This window comes from Taudactylus pleione, unplaced genomic scaffold (assembly GCF_031769625.1).
Source record: "Taudactylus pleione unplaced genomic scaffold, aTauple2 ptg000377l, whole genome shotgun sequence".
Lineage (NCBI taxonomy): Eukaryota > Metazoa > Chordata > Amphibia > Anura > Myobatrachidae > Taudactylus > Taudactylus pleione.
Window position 1 is genome coordinate 4,166,935 of NW_028284778.1, and position 18,136 is coordinate 4,185,070.

The 18,136-nt window shown below is 46.2% G+C and overlaps 1 protein-coding gene across 6 annotated transcripts in view; it reads right to left on the reverse strand.

Annotated features, from left to right (window-relative positions):
• LOC148508050 (NACHT, LRR and PYD domains-containing protein 3-like) overlaps positions 1-18,136 on the reverse strand; it is a 156,291-nt gene that overhangs the window by 126,910 nt on the left and 11,245 nt on the right. For all 6 annotated transcript variants that reach the window (XR_015869629.1, XM_088445164.1, XM_088445162.1 and 3 more), the window contains exon 2: positions 4,902-4,953. Coding sequence is in view for 5 of the 6 variants with exons in the window: in XM_088445164.1 (XP_088301290.1) it covers positions 4,902-4,923 (22 nt within the window). In the remaining variant the exon portion in view is untranslated. The remainder of the gene's footprint in view (positions 1-4,901; positions 4,954-18,136) is intronic.

Genomic DNA, 18,136 nt, shown 5'->3' on the forward strand with positions numbered 1-18,136 from the left:
GCGTGCGCCTGTGTCATAAGTAAAGGGTCGGCTGGCTTGACCGTTAAGGGTGCTGTAACCCCCAAAAGTACACTCCAGTCCAAACCAAAAAAAAAATTATTTTCTGTGTTTAGCCGCACGTATATATCAAATCGATATAACATAAATGGAGGACCAAACTTTCTCCGATAAAAATAAAATAGAGAAAGATCAAGAACCACTTCCTCCTAGTGCTGAAGCTGCTGCCACTAGTCATGACATAGACGATAACATGCCATCAACGTCGTCTGCCGAGGCCGATGCCCAATGTCATAGTAGAGGGCACATACAATCCCAAATGGCAAAGTTCAGGAAAATGACCTTGAAAAAGACATTTAAATCAGCTGAAGAGAAACGTAAACTTGCCAATATGCCATTTACGACACGGAGTGGCAAGGAATGGCTAAGGTCGATCCCTAGTATGTTCATGACTAGTGGTTCAGCTTCACATGACGATGGAAGCCCTCCTCCCACTAAAAAAATCAAAAGAGTTAAGCTGGCAAAAGCACAGCGAAGAACTGTGCTTTCTAAGAAGATATCACAAATCCCCAAGGAGAGTCCAAGTGTGGTGGTGGTTGCGATGCCTGACCTTCCCAGCACTGGACGGGAGGAGGTGGCTCTTTCCACCATTTGCACGCCCCCTGCAAGTGCTGAAAGGAGCACCCACAGTCCACTTGCTGATATGCAAATTGAAGATGTCACTGTTGAAGTACAACAGGATGAGGATACTGGTGTAGCTGGCGCTGAGGAGGAAGTTGGCGAGGAGGATTCTGATGGTGATGTGGTTTGTTTAAATCAGGCTCCGGGGGAGACAGTTGTCCGTGGGATGAAAAAGCCCATCACGGTCATGCCTGGGCAGAAGACCAAACATTCCCCCTCTTTGGTCTGGCAATATTTCTATCCAAATCCGGACAACAACTGTCTTGCCATATGTACCATATGTAAAGGTGAAATAAGTAGGGGTAGGGACGTCAACCACCTAGGAACATCCTCCCTTATACGGCACCTGCAGCGCGTTCATAAAAAGTTACTGTCAAGTTCAGAAACTTTGGCTAAGACCGTAAGCAGTCCAGGGACACCTAAATCCCGTTGTCCTGTTGTATTCAAGCGCCTGCAAACCACACCGTCAACTCCCTCCTCGTCAATTTCCTCCTTAGTCAGGATCGGAAGTAGTCCTGCAGGCCATGTCACTGGCATGACTGACTCTCCTATCCGGGATTCCTCCGGAGGATCCTGCATTGCTACGCCTACTGCTGCCGCTGCTGCTGCTGTTGCTGCTGCTGGGAGTCGTTCATCATCCCAGAGAGGAAGTAGGAACACCACTACTTTTACTAAACAATTGACCCTCCAACAGTCCTTAGCGAGGAGGATGAAGTACGACAGCAGTCATCCTGAAGCAAAACGTATAACTGAGGCCTTGACTGCTATGTTGGTGTTAGACGTGCGTCCGGTATCCGCCATTAGTGCAGTGGGATTTAGACAATTGATGGAGGTAGTGTGTCCCCGGTTCCAAATCCCGTCTAGATTCCACTTCACTAGGCAGGTGATACCGAGACTGTACAGAAACGTCAGAAAAAGTGTCCTCAGTGTCCTGAAAAATGCCGTTGTACACAATGTCCACTTAACCACGGACATGAGGACAAGTGGAACAGGGCAGACTAAGGACTATATGACTGTGACAGCCCACTGGGTAGATGTATCACCTTACGCAGCAACAGCAGCAGCGTCACCAGTAGCAGCATCTCAGAAACGCCAGCTCGTTACAAGGCAGGCTACGCTGTGTATCACCGGTTTCAGTAAGAGGCACACCGCCGACAACCTCTTAGAGAAACTGAGGGAAATCATTGCCCAGTGGCTTACCCCACTTAGACTCTCCTGGGGATTTGTGATATCTGACAACGCCACCAATATTGTGCGGGCATTACATCTGGGCAAATTCCAGCACGTCCCATGTTTTGCTCACACAATAAACTTGGTGGTGCAGAATTTTCTGAAAAGCGACAGGGGCGTGCAGGAGACGCTTTGGGTGGCCCGAAAAATTTCTGGCCACTTTCGCCATTCAGCGACTGCGTGCCGAAGACTGGAGCGCCAGCAAACACTCTTGAACCTGCCCCGCCATCACCTGAAGCAAGAGGTTGTGACGCGGTGAAACTCAACCCTCTATATGCTTCAGAGGATGGAGGAGCAGCAAAAGGCCATACAAGCACCTGACTCAAGCGCAGTGGAGAATGATTTCCGTGTTGTGCAAGGTTCTCCAGCCCTTCGAACTTGCCACACGTGAAGTCAGTTCAGACACTGCCAGCTTGAGTCAGGTCATTCCCCTCATCAGGCTTTTGCAGAAGCAGCTGGAGAAAGTGAAGGAGGAGCTAAGACGGAGCGATTCCGCTCGGCATGTGGGACTTGTGGATGAAGCCCTTCATTCGCTTTGCCAGGATTCCAGTGTGGTCAATCTGTTGAAATCAGACCACTACATTTTGGCCACCGTGCTCGATCCTAGGTTTAAAGCCTATGTGGTGTCTCTCTTTCCGGCTGACACAAGCCTGCAGAGGTGCAAAGACCTGCTGGTGAACACACTGTCCGCTGAAGCGGACCGTGACACGTCAACGGCTCCTTCTTCATTTTCTCCTGCAACTGGGGCTGCCAGGAAAAAACTTAGGTATCCTAAGCAACCCGCTGGCGGTGATGCAGGGCAGGCAGGACCAAGTTTGGACATCTGGTCCGGACTGAAGGACCTGGCAACAATTTCTGACATGTCTACTGTCACTGCATATGATACTGTCACCATTGACAGAATGGTGGAGGATTACATCGGTGACAGCATCCAAGTAGGCATGTCAGACAGTCCATACCTGTACTGGCAGGAAAAAGAAGCAATTTGGAGGTCCCTGTACAAACTGGCTCTATTTTACCTGAGTTGCCCCCCCTCCAGTGTGTACTCCGAAAGAGTGTTTAGTGCAGCCGGGAACCTTGTCAGCGAAAGGCATAGGAGGTTGCTTCCACAGAATGTGGAGAAGATGATGTTCATCAAAATGAATTATCAGCTCTTCCAGGGAGACCAGCCTCCAGATGGTACAGAGGGACCTGTGGTGGTGGATTCAAGTGGGGACGAGTTAATACTTTGTGAGGATGAGGATGTACACACTGAAGAGGGTGAGGAATCGGTGGATGAGGAGGATGAGGATGACATCTTGCCTCCGTAGAGCCAGTTTGTGCAGGGACACATTAATTGCCAGCTTGTTTTGTGGGGGCCCAAACGAACCAATCATTTCAGCCACAGTCGTGTGGCAGACCCTGGCGCTGAAATGATTGGTTTGTTAAAGTGTGCATGTCCTGTTTATACAACATAAGGGTGAGTGGGAGGGCCCAAGGACAATTCCATCTTGCACCTCTTTTTTTTCTTTGCATTATGTACAGTTTGGGGTCTAGTTTTTCTAACTGCCATCCTGTCTGCCACTGCAGTGTCACTCCTAGATGGGTCACGTGTTTGTGCCGCCCACTCGTGTCGCTTAGCATAGTCATCCAGCTACCTCGGTGCAACCTTTTGGACATAAAAACACTATTGTGAGGTGTGAGGTGTTCAGAATAGACTGGAAATGAGTGGAAATTAAGGTTATTGAGGTTAATAATAGCATAGGAGCAGAAAAACCTACAAATTCTGTGATTTTAGCTGTTTTTATGCTTTTTTTCAAAAAAATACAGATCCAAAACACAAAACCCAGAACCCAAAACACGGAAGGGTGGTTTTGGCAAAACCAATCCAGATCCAAAACACGAAGAAAGATCCAGATCCAAAACCAAAACACAAAACACGAAAAGTGGCCGGTGCACACCCCTAGTTGTAATGCGCATGCGCCAACCAGTCAGTGCGGTCAGAAATCGTGTGCTCGCAAAATAGGGAATGCCTGCTAATATGAGTGACAGAATGAGGCGTTTGTGGGTGGTAACAGGGGAAGGTGCTTGAAAACGGGGAGTGGAGATCCGAACGCAGGCGTGCCAAACGGTCAAAACGGGCGTTTAATGGGAGTGCATAATTAACAAAGCAGCTTCATCGACCACGTCACTTGGTTGTCTTTTATTCTGAACTGCTCGCATGATTGCGGTAGGAAAATGCTACCACAAGAATAGCGAGCAGTTCATACGCCGTTCGATGTACTCGATTAATCTAATAAAGAGCGGAGATGACGTATGATGCGAGCGGCCACAGGGCGTTTTTTTTCGTTCGCTCGTTCAGACATAGAGGCGTCAACAGACCACAAAGAGCGAGCGCTTAATTTAAATATCCGGCCCCTTTTTCAGAACGACCATCCGCAAATAGCGTCCGGCTCTGAATCAGGCCCAGTGTACCATAAGAATTGCTATTGTTATGGTATACGTTGTTTAAAAACATATTTTTTTTTTATAAAATCATGCTGGATAAGTTTATAAAGATGTTTTTGGCCCAATTCAGTCATAAAAAACCCCGACAATTTCTGAGTGGTTTTTGGGAAAAAAATTGTCAGCTAAACAACAACTAAGTGGTTAATAACAGTAACAGTTACAATACTGCTTGATCGCATTAAATAAAATATAAATTATAGTACAGTTAGGCAATCTGTGGCTCTTAGGCTATAGTGAAGCACTGGTCATGTTGGGACTTGTAGTGCTGCAAGATTTGGCTTTTGTCTAAGCCTCATAGGGGGAAGGTAAAGAGGTTGCCCGATATTATTGTACAATCACTTCAAGGAAAATATCACCTATAAGCAATAAATAAATTGATAGATGTAACAACCAGTCACTATGTATAAAGGGCTAATTACCACAACATTACTGCTGCTGCTCTATATGGAGGCAAATACTCTTATTATTATTAATGATTATGAATTGTTCCAAAAGTTGTCACTCACTGTTTAATGAGGATGCGGCCATCACACAGGAGATAATCAGATCCTACGTGTCCTAATGGGAAATAAAACCAGATTATAGAAGATAATACTATGATAAGCTGGGTACACACTATATAATTTTTGGGCTGACCTGTCGGCTATTGGGTCATTGGCCTGATAAATGATTAGTGTGTGTACGCTGCACCAAGGGCTGATGATCAGTCTCCTGATATAACGTGTATAATGTATAGTCTCCTGATATAACGTGTGCTGCACACACTATGCTGTTTATGTTGGTTTGGAACCATTCAGAGATTGCAGTGTATACCAGTGATCGCGGTGAGTAACAAAATATGTGGGTCCCAGGGACCCTCCACTTTAAAAAAAAAATGGGGTCCTACCTGACCATTTCTGGGTCCCATCATAATTTATGCTATAGAGCTCTCCATATGCCTCAGACCTCCCCACATGCCACCACACATCTCCACATGCCCTTAAAATGCCCAGATGATACCCCCAACAGCATTAGATATCCTCACATGCCTTTTAATTGCATGTTTTAATGCCTCCATGATCTTTCAGGTAATATGACTTGTCTGTTCACAAAACCCATAGTGAATAAGTAGGCTTACCATATCATCACTTTATATATACACATAGGCTTACCATATCATCCCTTTATATATACATAGGCTTACCATATCATCCCTTTACACTGGGACATTCATGGATTACACAGGTTCTGTGGCTCATTAGAACCAGGTGAAATCCAGGCATGAGGTCAGCCAGTCACAGAACCTTTGTAATTAATTCATGAGTTTCCCATTTTAAAGCGATAGTATGGTTATCCTATAAATAACGCTTTAGGTAATAATATTTATCAAAGGATATATGTGGTATATCCTAGAAAGCAATCATTTTCTGAGGTGGTATACAAATATTAGAAACTACCAGGATTTATGTACAGGAGACCACAGCAGATATTCCAGATATCTGCTATAATGCCCTAGTTGTCTTGTTAGGGCAAGCAGGGGGCGTCTTTCAGAAAGGGACACTCCGCGCGCCTTTAGTGCACGGCCGAAAAATTGGTGTGGTGATTTAGAAAAGGGGACGTGTCCTTGTGATGCATCCCCTTTTCATCACTGTAGGGGGCATGCCCAGCACTCATGGAAATGCTGGGCTGCCCTCAAGGCAAGCTCTCTCTGCGGTGTGAATACATGCCATGCCATGCCATGCCGGTCACTGCGGGCCACAAGTGGCGATGGCTGTTTTAGCTTTTCACTGTATAGTAGGCCTAATTCACATTACGTCACACAGTAGTGCCCTGTAGTAATGTCTTTTACACATTCATGCCATGCAGTAATGCCCTTCACATATTTTGCCACAGAGTAATGCCCGGTCTTTACACATTATGTCACACATTAATGCCCTTTACACATTATGCCACACAGCAATGCCCGGCCTTTACACATTATGCAGCACATTAATGCCCTTTACACATTATGCCACACAGCAATGCCCGGCCTTTACACATTATGCAGCACATTAATGCCCTTTACACATTATGCCACATATTAATGCCCGGCCTTTACACATTATGCAGCACATTAATGCCCTTTACACATTATGCCACATATTAATGCCCGGCCTTTATACATTATGCCACACAGCAATGCCCAGCCTTTACACATTATGCAGCACATTAATGCGCTTTACACATTATGCCACATATTAATGCCCGGCCTTTTACACATTATGCCACACAGTAGTGCCCGACCTTTACACATTATGCTGCACATTTAGTGTTCACTCTAGCTCCGGCGGAAGGCAGGGCGCCGGAGCTAGAGAGGGCATCCAATCACAGTGACCAGAGTGCTTGGGGGCTGTCCAGCATGTCCTTAAGTGCCGTGCACGCCCTCAGGAGTGACGAAAAGGGGATGTGTCTTAAAGACATGCCCCTTTTCTGTTTGGGCGCATGCAGAAGTGCCCTATCTCTAGGTCCAGCACCCTGCCTGATGCTGGACCTAGAGTGAGCACTAATTACGCCACACAGCCATGCCCGGCCTTTACACATTATGTCGCACATTAATGCCCTAGCATTCCCGCTAGGCTGTTTCAGCGGGGTGCCGCACCCTACCCTATTTCTGAAGGGCAGAAAGCACCCTGCCCTCCAGCTCCCTGCTGAGATAGCCTGCGGGTTCTGTCTCCACCCGCGGTTCGCAGTGTCCCGATAGTGGTCAAACCGGTGGTGCAGCGGTCACCACCGGTGAATGTATGCCGGGAGCATGCGCCCAGCATTCATTCACAGTGAAAGCAGTGCTTTGGGCTGCCCGGCATGTCCTTTTCTTTGGACACGTCTCCTTTTTGGCAGCGCACGCGCAGAAGTGCCCTATCTCTCGGTCCCACGCCCTGCCTCCTGCCGGACCTAGGGGTAAATTTACTAAGATGGGAGTTCTATTTAAGAAGTGATGTTGCCCATAGCAGCCAATCAGATTCTACTTCTCATTTATCTAGCACCTTCTAGAAGATAATACCTGGAATCTGATTGGTTGCAATGGGCAACATCACTTCTTAAATTGAACTCCCATCTTAGTAAATTTACTCCCTAGACTGAACTCTAAATGCCTGGTCTTTACACATTATGCTGCACATTAATGCCCTTTAGTCCCCCTATGCAGTGCCCCCAATAGTTCCCCTATGCATTCCCACTAGTAGTCCCCCTATGCAGTGCCCCAGTAGTAGTCCCCCTATGCATTGCCCCCAGTAGTAATCCTCCCCCTATGCATTGCTCCAATAGCTGACCCCCTATGCATTGCCCCTAGTAGCAGTCTCCTATGCATTGCCCCTAGCAGTCCCCCTATGCATTGCCACTAGTAGTCCCCCTATGCAATGCCCCAGTAGTAGTCCGCCTATGCCTTGCCCCCAGTAGTAATCCTCCACCTATGCATTGCCCTCAGTAGTTGACTCCCTATGCATTGCCCCTAGTAGTCCCCCTATGCATTGTCCCCAGTAGTAATCCTCCCCCTATGCATTGCGCCCAGTAGATGACCCCCTATACATTGCGCCTAGTAGCAGTCCACTAAGCATTGCCCCTAGTAGTCCCCTATGCATTGCCCCTAGTAATCCCTCTATAAATTGCCCCCAGTAGTAATCCTCCCCCTATGCATTGCCCCCAGTAGTTGACCCCCTATGCATTGCCCCTAGTAGCAGTCCCCTAAGCATTGCCCCTAGTAGTTAACCCCTATCTATTGCCCCCTGTAGTGGTCCACCTATTTGCCCTTTAGTGACCTGGGCCTAATGCCCAGGTCACTCACACCTATTTGTGGGGCAGATACCTTCAATTTGGCCTAATGCCCCATATGTAGCCCGGGCTTTGTGCCCGCCTATATACCCACAGGCCTATTGCCTGAATTTATCCCATGGACATATTGCCCGACAACCCTGGGAGGGGTTAAATACCGATGGCCCAAGGCTGCCTACTAGTATGGAGGAAGATGCTGTGAGGGGGAGCTTCATTAGCTCTTTTTCTTTCCACCCCCGCAGTCCTCTCCAGTCCTCAGCTTCATTCTTCTGCCGCTGGCCCGTCCTGGCCAGCGGTGCCGCCTCTTCCTTTCTTCCTCCTTGATCACACCATCTTCTGGCCTCTTGCATGGCCGCCGGAACTGTTGCCGCAATGCTTTTATCTTCAAGAGGTTTTCAGTCCCCCCCCTCCGCCGCCAAAATGAACTTTCCTGCTCAGCGGCGTCTAATACAAGATGCCGCATGTGGGCGGGAATATGACACGGTGAGCTGCGATTGGCTCGTCGCGTTTGCCTCCTATTGGCTGCTGCACCGCGAGCTGTGTTTGGCTCGCGCCCAGTGCCAAACAACCACCACCTCTTCTTGGCTTCCAGGCAGCGAGCTACGCTTAGCTTGTGCCCGGAGCCAAGCTTCTCCTGCCGCCACTTTACCGCCGATGCTGGTGGAAGGGACCAGGTGGTCCGTTCACCAGGTACCAGCCACGGCAGCTTACCCAACACTAGGAACAAACACACTGTCCCAGCATTGGCCACGGATGTGTCCCGCAGGGGACACATCTCCTCTGCCTGCCCCTGCAGCTGTGCCAATGCTGGGATCAGACACTTAATCCCAGGATGGCTTTCCACAGCAGCAGCCAATGAGAGTCTGTCTGACTCTCATTGGCTGCTATAACAAACAGCGTTGTGTCTTTCTCTACAGGAGAACACGCTGTGCTGCAGCCAGCTGTCAGGGATTGGCCACAGCACAGCACGTCCCCGGGGACCCGGCTGCTTTTTAAAAGTGAGTCCCCACTGCTCAATCCGGGTAAAATACGGGCTATACCGGGTATTTGTGAACACTATATACAGACCTCTGCCCAGTGTCTGCCGATAACTGTAAGGAGACACTGATAACTGACTTTGAATTGAAGGAATCATTTAAATCTAAATAATTATTGGGCAGTGTGTGTACGCAGGGCTGGCGCTAGGCTTTGCTGCGCCCAGCGTCGTCCTGTGTTGCCGCCCCTTCCCACCTCCGCTCCCTCCCCCTGAAGTTACATAGTAAGAATAGCGGCGGGAGGGAGGGTGGGTGTTTCCTGCGCCCTCCAGATACAGTGGCGCTCCGGGCGACGGACCGGCTTGCCCGTGCCTGGAGCCGGTACTGTGTGTATGCTATAGATCAGCCATTACTGGGTCTAATAGTTACCATCATTTGGAAATCTTACAGTGTGTACCCAGCTTTAAGGCCCCCATAAATGGTGCAAGGTGACAGGGGATCCGTTGTCTGACATATCGGGCGGTCTGCACACACGGTGCGATGGGGTGGCCGACCGTCCGAAATGCTGGCTCCCCCCTCTCTCACCCACATAGGAATCCATGGGATCACACATCGCATCCCCTGATGTTATGGTCCTGCAGAAAGATCAGGGGGTGCGATGTACGACCCCATGGGAGCGCGCTCGACCTGACATCAGGCAAATACAGCAGGCAAATCGCACCAATCTGTCAGATCACCAGCTTTATCGTCTCATGTATGGGGGCAATTACTTTCCAAATCCCTTTGGAGCCTTTAATTACTCGCTGACCTATTGCAGAGGTGATTATATAACAATGATCCATTATCTAACTATGTCAATTAATTAATGCTAGAATCATTTTAATAAACCAGATATTCAATCACAAGGTCAATATTTAAAGATAAAACAGAAATAACTATAATGCCTCAGGTAATACTCTAACACAAGGGAGACAGCACTGCAGTGGGGTAGTTGAAAAAACACATGGGACAAATATTGGTAAACCTACATATACAAAGAATACAAGCAGAGCAACAAAATGTACATGAGGAAAAGAATACAATAAGCTCATACATGCCGAAGGAGGACAAAATACAGCATCTAATTATTACATAAATGATCACCTCATGTTTTACTGAAATCAGTACTACCGACAGCGCAATCCTCACACAGTACTACCGACAGTGCAATCCTCACACAGTACTACTGACAGTGCCATCCTAACACAGTACCACTGACAGTGCAATCCTCACACAGTACCACTGACAGTGCAATCCTCACACAGTACCACTGACAATGCAATCCTCACACAGTACTACGGACAGTGCAATCCTCACACAGTACTACTGACAGTGCAATCCTCACACAGTACTACCGACAGTGCAATCCTCACACAGTACTACCGACAGTGCAATCCTCACACAGTACTACCGACAGTGCAATCCTCACACAGTACTACCGACAGTGCAATCCTCACACAGTACTACTGACAGTGCCATACTCACACAGTACTACTGACAGTGCCATCCTCACACAGTACTACTGACAGTGCCATCCTCGCACAGTACTACTGACAGTGCAATCCTCACAGAGTACCACTGACAGTGCCATCCTCACACAGTACCACTGACAATGCAATCCTCACACAGTACCACCGACAATGCAATCCTCACACAGTACTACCGACAGTGCCATCCTCACACAGTACTACCGACAGTGCCATCCTCACACAGTACTACCGACAGTGCCATCCTCACACAGTACTACCGACAGTGCAATCCTCACACAGTACTACCGACAGTGCAATCCGCACACAGTACCACTGACAGTGCAATCCTCACACAGTACCACTGACAGTGCAATCCTCACACAGTACTACCGACAGTGCAATCCTCACACAGTACTACCGACAGTGCAATCCTCACACAGTACTACCGACAGTGCAATCCTCACACAGTACTACCGACAGTGCAATCCTCACACAGTACTACCGACAGTGCAATCCTCACACAGTACTACCGACAGTGCAATCCTCAAACAGTACTACCGACAGTGCAATCCTCAAACAGTACTACCGACACTGCAATCCTCACACAGTACTACCGACACTGCAATCCTCACACAGTACTACCGACACTGCAATCCTCACACAGTACTACTGACAGTGCAATCCTCACACAGTACTACTGACAGTGCAACCCTCACTTAGTACTACTGACAGTGCAATCCTCACACAGTGCTACTGACAGTGCAATCCTCACACAGTACTACTGACAGTGCAATCCTCACACAGTGCTACTGACAGTGCAATCCTCACACAGTACTACTGACAGTGCAATCCTCACACGGTGCTACTGACAGTACAATTCTCACACAGTACGGTTACCAACGTGAAGGGTCACAATTTGCTTTCTTCATATTTTCTTGGGAAATTGAGTGAAAAAATGATATGAATGAAACACACATTTGTAGCATACAGCAAATAGAGATGTGTGCAGACTATCATGTTTTGTGTTTGGTTCTCAATTCAACTTAGCATTTTGGATTCAGATTTGGTTTTAGTTTGGTAGTTTCAGCAGATAGCAAACAAATAGCACAGCCATGTCCTGGCACAAGGTCAGTGGCAGATAGCAAACAAATAGCATAGCCATGTCCTGGCACAAGGTCAATGGCAGAGAGCAAACAAATAGTATAGCCAGGTCCTGGCACAAGGTCAGTGGCAGAGAGCAAACAAATAGTATAGCCAGGTTCTGGCACAAGGTGAAATATCACAAGATGAAAAAGGTCACAATCAACAGAGGACTGGGGCTCAAAACAGAACTTACAGTGTAACAGACACTATATAAAGGTACAGCCGGGTATTAAAAGTCTAGGTATAGAATAGGAAAGCCGATGCATACCTGAGACCCTCTCTCAGAAACCATACATTTTCCCACCTGCGACCTATGGTTGGGAATGGCAGAAGGAAGGCTGCTTTAGCGGAGCGCCACTAAAAAGGCAGGGCACGGTGCCCCACTAAAACAGCCTGGTGGGCACTCTAAGTTACCATACACAGGGAAAGGACTTCTGTATGCTATGAGTGCTGCCTTCCTTTCACATATTGGGACCAAGACAAAGAAATACTAAGTAAAAATATAATAGCAAAAATAATACAGACACGCTCACCTTCCTCACACCACATATAATACAGACACGCTCACCTTCATCACATCACATATAATACAGACACACTCACCTTCATCACACCACATATATAATACAGACACGCTCACCTTCATCACATCACATATAATACAGACACGCTCACCTTCATCACACCACATATAATACAGACACGCTCACCTTCATCACACCACATATAATACAGACACGCTCACCTTCATCACACCACATATATAATACAGACACGCTCACCTTCATCACATCACATATATAATACAGACACACTCACCTTCATCACATCACATATAATACAGATACACTCACCTTCATCACACCACATATATAATACAGACACGCTCACCTTCATCACATCACATATAATACAGACACGCTCACCTTTATCACACCACATATAATACAGACACGCTCACCTTCATCACACCACATATAATACAGACACGCTCACCTTCATCATACCACATATATAATACAGACACGCTCACCTTCATCACATCACATATATAATACAGACACACTCACCTTCCTCACACCACATATAATACAGACACACTCACCTTCATCACATCACATATAATACAGACACACTCACCTTCATCACACCACATATATAATACAGACACGCTCACCTTCATCACATCACATATAATACAGACATGCTCACCTTCATCACACCACATATAATACAGACACACTCACCTTCATCACATCACATATAATACAGACACGCTCACCTTCATCACACCACATATAATACAGACACGCTCACCTTCATCACACCACATATATAATACAGACACGCTCACCTTCATCACACCACATATAATACATACACACTCACCTTCATCACACCACATATAATACAGACACACTCACCTTCATCACACCACATATATAATACAGACACGCTCACCTTCATCACATCACATATATAATACAGACACGCTCACCTTCATCACACCACATATAATACAGACACGCTCACCTTCATCACACCACATATAATACAGACACACTCACCTTCATCACACCACATATATAATACAGACACACTCACCTTCATCACACCACATATAATACAGACACGCTCACCTTCATCACACCACATATAATACAGACACACTCACCTTCATCACACCATTTATTTATTACCAAATTATATAGTGCACACACACTACGTTGAGTTTCAAAGAGAATATTTGGCCACCACATCAGTCCCTGCCCCAGTGGAGCATACACTCTATATTCCTTACCACATGTACACACACACACACACACACACACACAAATACAGATACACTAGGGCCAAGCAAGCACAGGGGGAATATTACAAATTGTACACAGGGAATTGAACCCAGGACAATAGCATTGTGAGGCAGCAATGCTAACCATTACTCCATCCATTCCCATAATAAAAATAACATTTTATATATATACACACACACACTCATTATATATGTTTGTGGTTGGTTTTAACTATATTGTACGTGGACCAGCTGTGTGGCAATATTGATGCCATATGATATATACAAAACAGAAAGACTGTTGCCATCAGCACTATCACCACCACTGCAAATCTATGTGTAGTATCAGGCAGACAGCACTTACATACACTAAGAGTCCCTCTTCCATGTATTACAGCCAATTACCAACCATCTTACTATACGGCACTTGTTAATCAAAGATAATAGAAAAACAAAATCTGTACATTACATCCACTAATCTATCAGGGTAATAACCCTAATAATATAGCACTGTTAGGATACATCCAAGAAAACACTTTTCCGCCATCACTGCTACACAAACTATAGGGGAGATGTATCAAGCCTTCTAATTATAGTTGGGAAAGTGGACAAATGGAAACGTTACTCACAACAACCAATCAGCTTCTAGCTAGCTTTTATTAAGTACATTCTATCAAATGATAGGTATAAACTGATTGGATGCAACTTCTTTGTCTATGGTTGTATACAGATGTTAAAAGATTCTTAATTACAGCAAAATACCATGTACAAATAGAGAGACAAGCAGTGCCGGTCATATACAGCCCACTTACACCCCCAGTGCATCACACTGTAATACATCCCGGGCAGTGCTGCCATAGCAGCGGGTGCTACCTCCCTATATAGAAGTATAACCAGCTCACTTACACCCCCAGTGCATGATCTACACACTGTAATACATCCCGGGCAGTGCTGCCATAGCAGCGGGTGCTACCTCCCTATATAGAAGTATAACCAGCTCACTTACAACCCCAGTGCATGATCTACACACTGTAATACATCCCGGGCAGTGCTGCCATAGCAGCGGGTGCTACCTCCCTATATAGAAGTATAACCAGCTCACTTACACCCCCAGTGCATGATCTACACACTGTAATACATCCCGGGCAGTGCTGCCATAGCAGCGGATGCTACCTCCCTATATAGAAATATAACCAGCTTACACCCCCAGTGCATTATCTACACACTGTAATACATCCTGGGCAGTGCTGCCATAGCAGTGGGTGCTACCTCCCTATATAGAAGTTTAACCAGCTCACTTACACCCCCAGTGCATGATCTACACACTGTAATACATCCGGGGCAGTGCTGCCATAGCAGTGGGTGCTACCTCCCTATATAGAAATATAACCAGCTCACTTACACCCCCAGTGCATGATCTACACACTGTAATACATCCCGGGCAGTGTTGCCATAGCAGCGGGTGCTACCTCCCTATATAGAAGTATAACCAGCTCACCTACACCCCAGTGCATGAGCTACACACTGTAATACATCCCGGGCAGTGCTGCCATAGCAGCGGGTGCTACCTCCCTATATAGAAATATAACCAGCTCACTTACAACCCCAGTGCATGATCTACACACTGTAATACATCCTGGGCAGTGCTGCCATAGCAGTGGGTGCTACCTCCCTATATAGAAGTATAACCAGCTCACTTACACCCCCAGTGCATGATCTACACACTGTAATACATCCCGGGCAGTGCTGCCATAGCAGTGGGTGCTACCTCCCTATATAGAAATATAACCAGCTCACTTACACCCCCAGTGCATGATCTACACACTGTAATACATCCCGGGCAGTGCTGCCATAGCAGTGGGTGCTACCTCCCTATATAGAAATATAACCAGCTCACTTACACTCCCAGTGCATGATCTACACACTGTAATACATCCCGGGCAGTGCAGCCATAGCAGCGGGTGCTATCTCCCTATATAGAAATATAACCAGCTCACTTACACCCTGTCGAAGCTGGATAATTGGCTGAGACAAGATCAGTTTAAGATTGAATCGCAGCGACGCCATCTTGCGACTGGCCGCAAGACGCCATCTTGGAAATGAGTTCGCAAGACGCCATTTTGCAAATGGCCGCCCAAGCGCCATTTTAGATAAACTCACAATTAAGTACATATGGTGATATTACTATTAGCATCATACGATTGCATCTTTCACCATTTCTCATATACACATTAATACGCACAATTGCGCTGTTAACTAGTCGCATTTTAGCGAATGCATAAGATCTTGTATGAAAACGCTGTTTATTAGCTCCATGCGCACGCATCTGCCCCAAGTTAACTAGCATCTTTATATCACACCCTGTATACTTACAGATTACATATTCATATAAAAGGTTTAATAAGCTTTAAGGTATAAGATTTAAGTATGTTCATTTATTATAATTGCTTGTCTTTCACCAGTTTAAATCTTTATTGAAAAGCGTAGGATTTGTCTCAGAATGGGAGGCGCGCAAACAATAGAGATGTTAGACAATGATGTGCTGCTAATGGAAGCGCCGATCGGATCGGCCCGTCGTATTATGCATACTAAGTACGGTACTTATGCAATAAGGTATTGTGATGTATGGTTTAAAATGACGATGAAGAGTGTTAGACCGTTTCCCAGAATTGGTAGTTTTGATAAGGATGTATTAGATAATGTCCGGGATCAGTCTGATGCGCTCCCGAGAGAAAAAGGTAAAATATTATGAATGTTTAAAATTGTGACAGCATGAAGGGGATGCATGGCTTAAAAATGTGCAAGCGACGCAAACTAGCGTTGCGAGCGCATTGCCAGAAAATACATCCGCGACGCTAAATTGCAATACGGGTGGGCCGCAAAATGGTGCGCACGTGCAGCAAGGTAGCGTTGTGGAGAGTATTGCCAGCAGTTCACGCTCACCACCTCCACTTATGTGGATGGAGGTGCAGGTACAGTTACCAAAAATACCCATAAAAATGTAACAAGCAATTTGTACCCTCTCTTAAGCAACCATAAAGAAAATGTTCATGATGTGGATGATGAGCCTATTGTAATGTCTGCCATTTCCCATGCTGTACAAATGATAGATGCTGCATCACAACAATCACGAGTGGTGCCACCATCTTCACCGGTAACAGCAAGCGAAGTGCTAAGACGCTCTGCACCCGTAGAGGAAATTGTTAATACCATACGTAGCAGCAACAGATTAAACCCCCAGAATGGAAATGCAGATGCGAACGGTGTAGTGCCCACGAGGGAAGTAGTAATGCATTGTCCTTGGACAAGAGCAGAACTAAATTCCATCATAAATGATTTCCCCAATCCCAAAAAGGAACTAGCCAAATGTCAAAGATTTTTGAGGAATTTGGGTAGTTCTCATGAGCCAACTAATAAAGATTGGTGCCTGTCTACCACGCAATACCGACGTGACAAAATTTATCACGGATTGTGTATTGGATGGTGATGTCCCCTTAACAGACCAAGTAAACCAAGGTAACATTTCCCGCATTGTAACTCAATTGGGTATATATTTTCCAGTAGTAGTTAACTGGAACAAAATTGTCACCATTAAACAAAAGGAGAGTGAATCTGCAGAAGATTATTGCGACCGGGCTCTGCAGGCTATCACCCAGTACACTGGGTGAGAAGATATTAAAGATAGCACTCACCACAGGGGAATGATAGTCACAGTACTCATGGACGGTCTTAAAGAGAATTTAAAGACGGGTTCAGACCTCACAACCTGGCTGGATGGGAGTCACAATAGATACACTCATAGAATCTGCCATAGAACATGATAAAAACATCTCAAAGAAGAGAGAGACCCAGAGCAAAAAACTAATGGCTGTCAGTATCCAAGCTCTGGAGGGAATGACAGTAACATCACAGCCAACAGACACACTTGCATCTGCACACACACTTACACCTGAACAGATATATGCCCTCACTAACCCCACTCAACAACAAACACAGCTCTAGTCCACTAACCCAATACAACCACAGGTCCCATACTACTCACAAACTTCATATCCCCCACAATACCCTTACCCTCCCTATCCTTACCCATATCCACCACCTTTACCCTCTGCTCAAACCTCACAACAACCCGTGTCTTCACCCGATCCACGAACATGTTTTAATTGTAAACAAACAGGACATGTAAGTAGAAACTGTCTAGTAAAAAGAGTAGGAACCCCAAATCAGGGAAGACCTGGATATCCCCACAAGGGATATGCACAGAGACCAGCAAATGTTCAGCAGGCACCAGCTCCAATTGTGGCCGTTAATGCTTTATTGGAGAATGGTAGCCAACGCTAGGGGTCAGGTCATACCTGTAGTCTACAGATAGTCAGGTTAATGGGAAGTACTAGGGAAGAACCGGTCATGATGGTTGATGTAGCTGGTACTGAATATCCTTTTCTTGTAGACACAGGGGCGACCAGGTCAGTGATGAAATCTCCCGTTAATTTACAGGTGACCAACAAGACAGTACCAACAATGGGTGTAACAGGTAA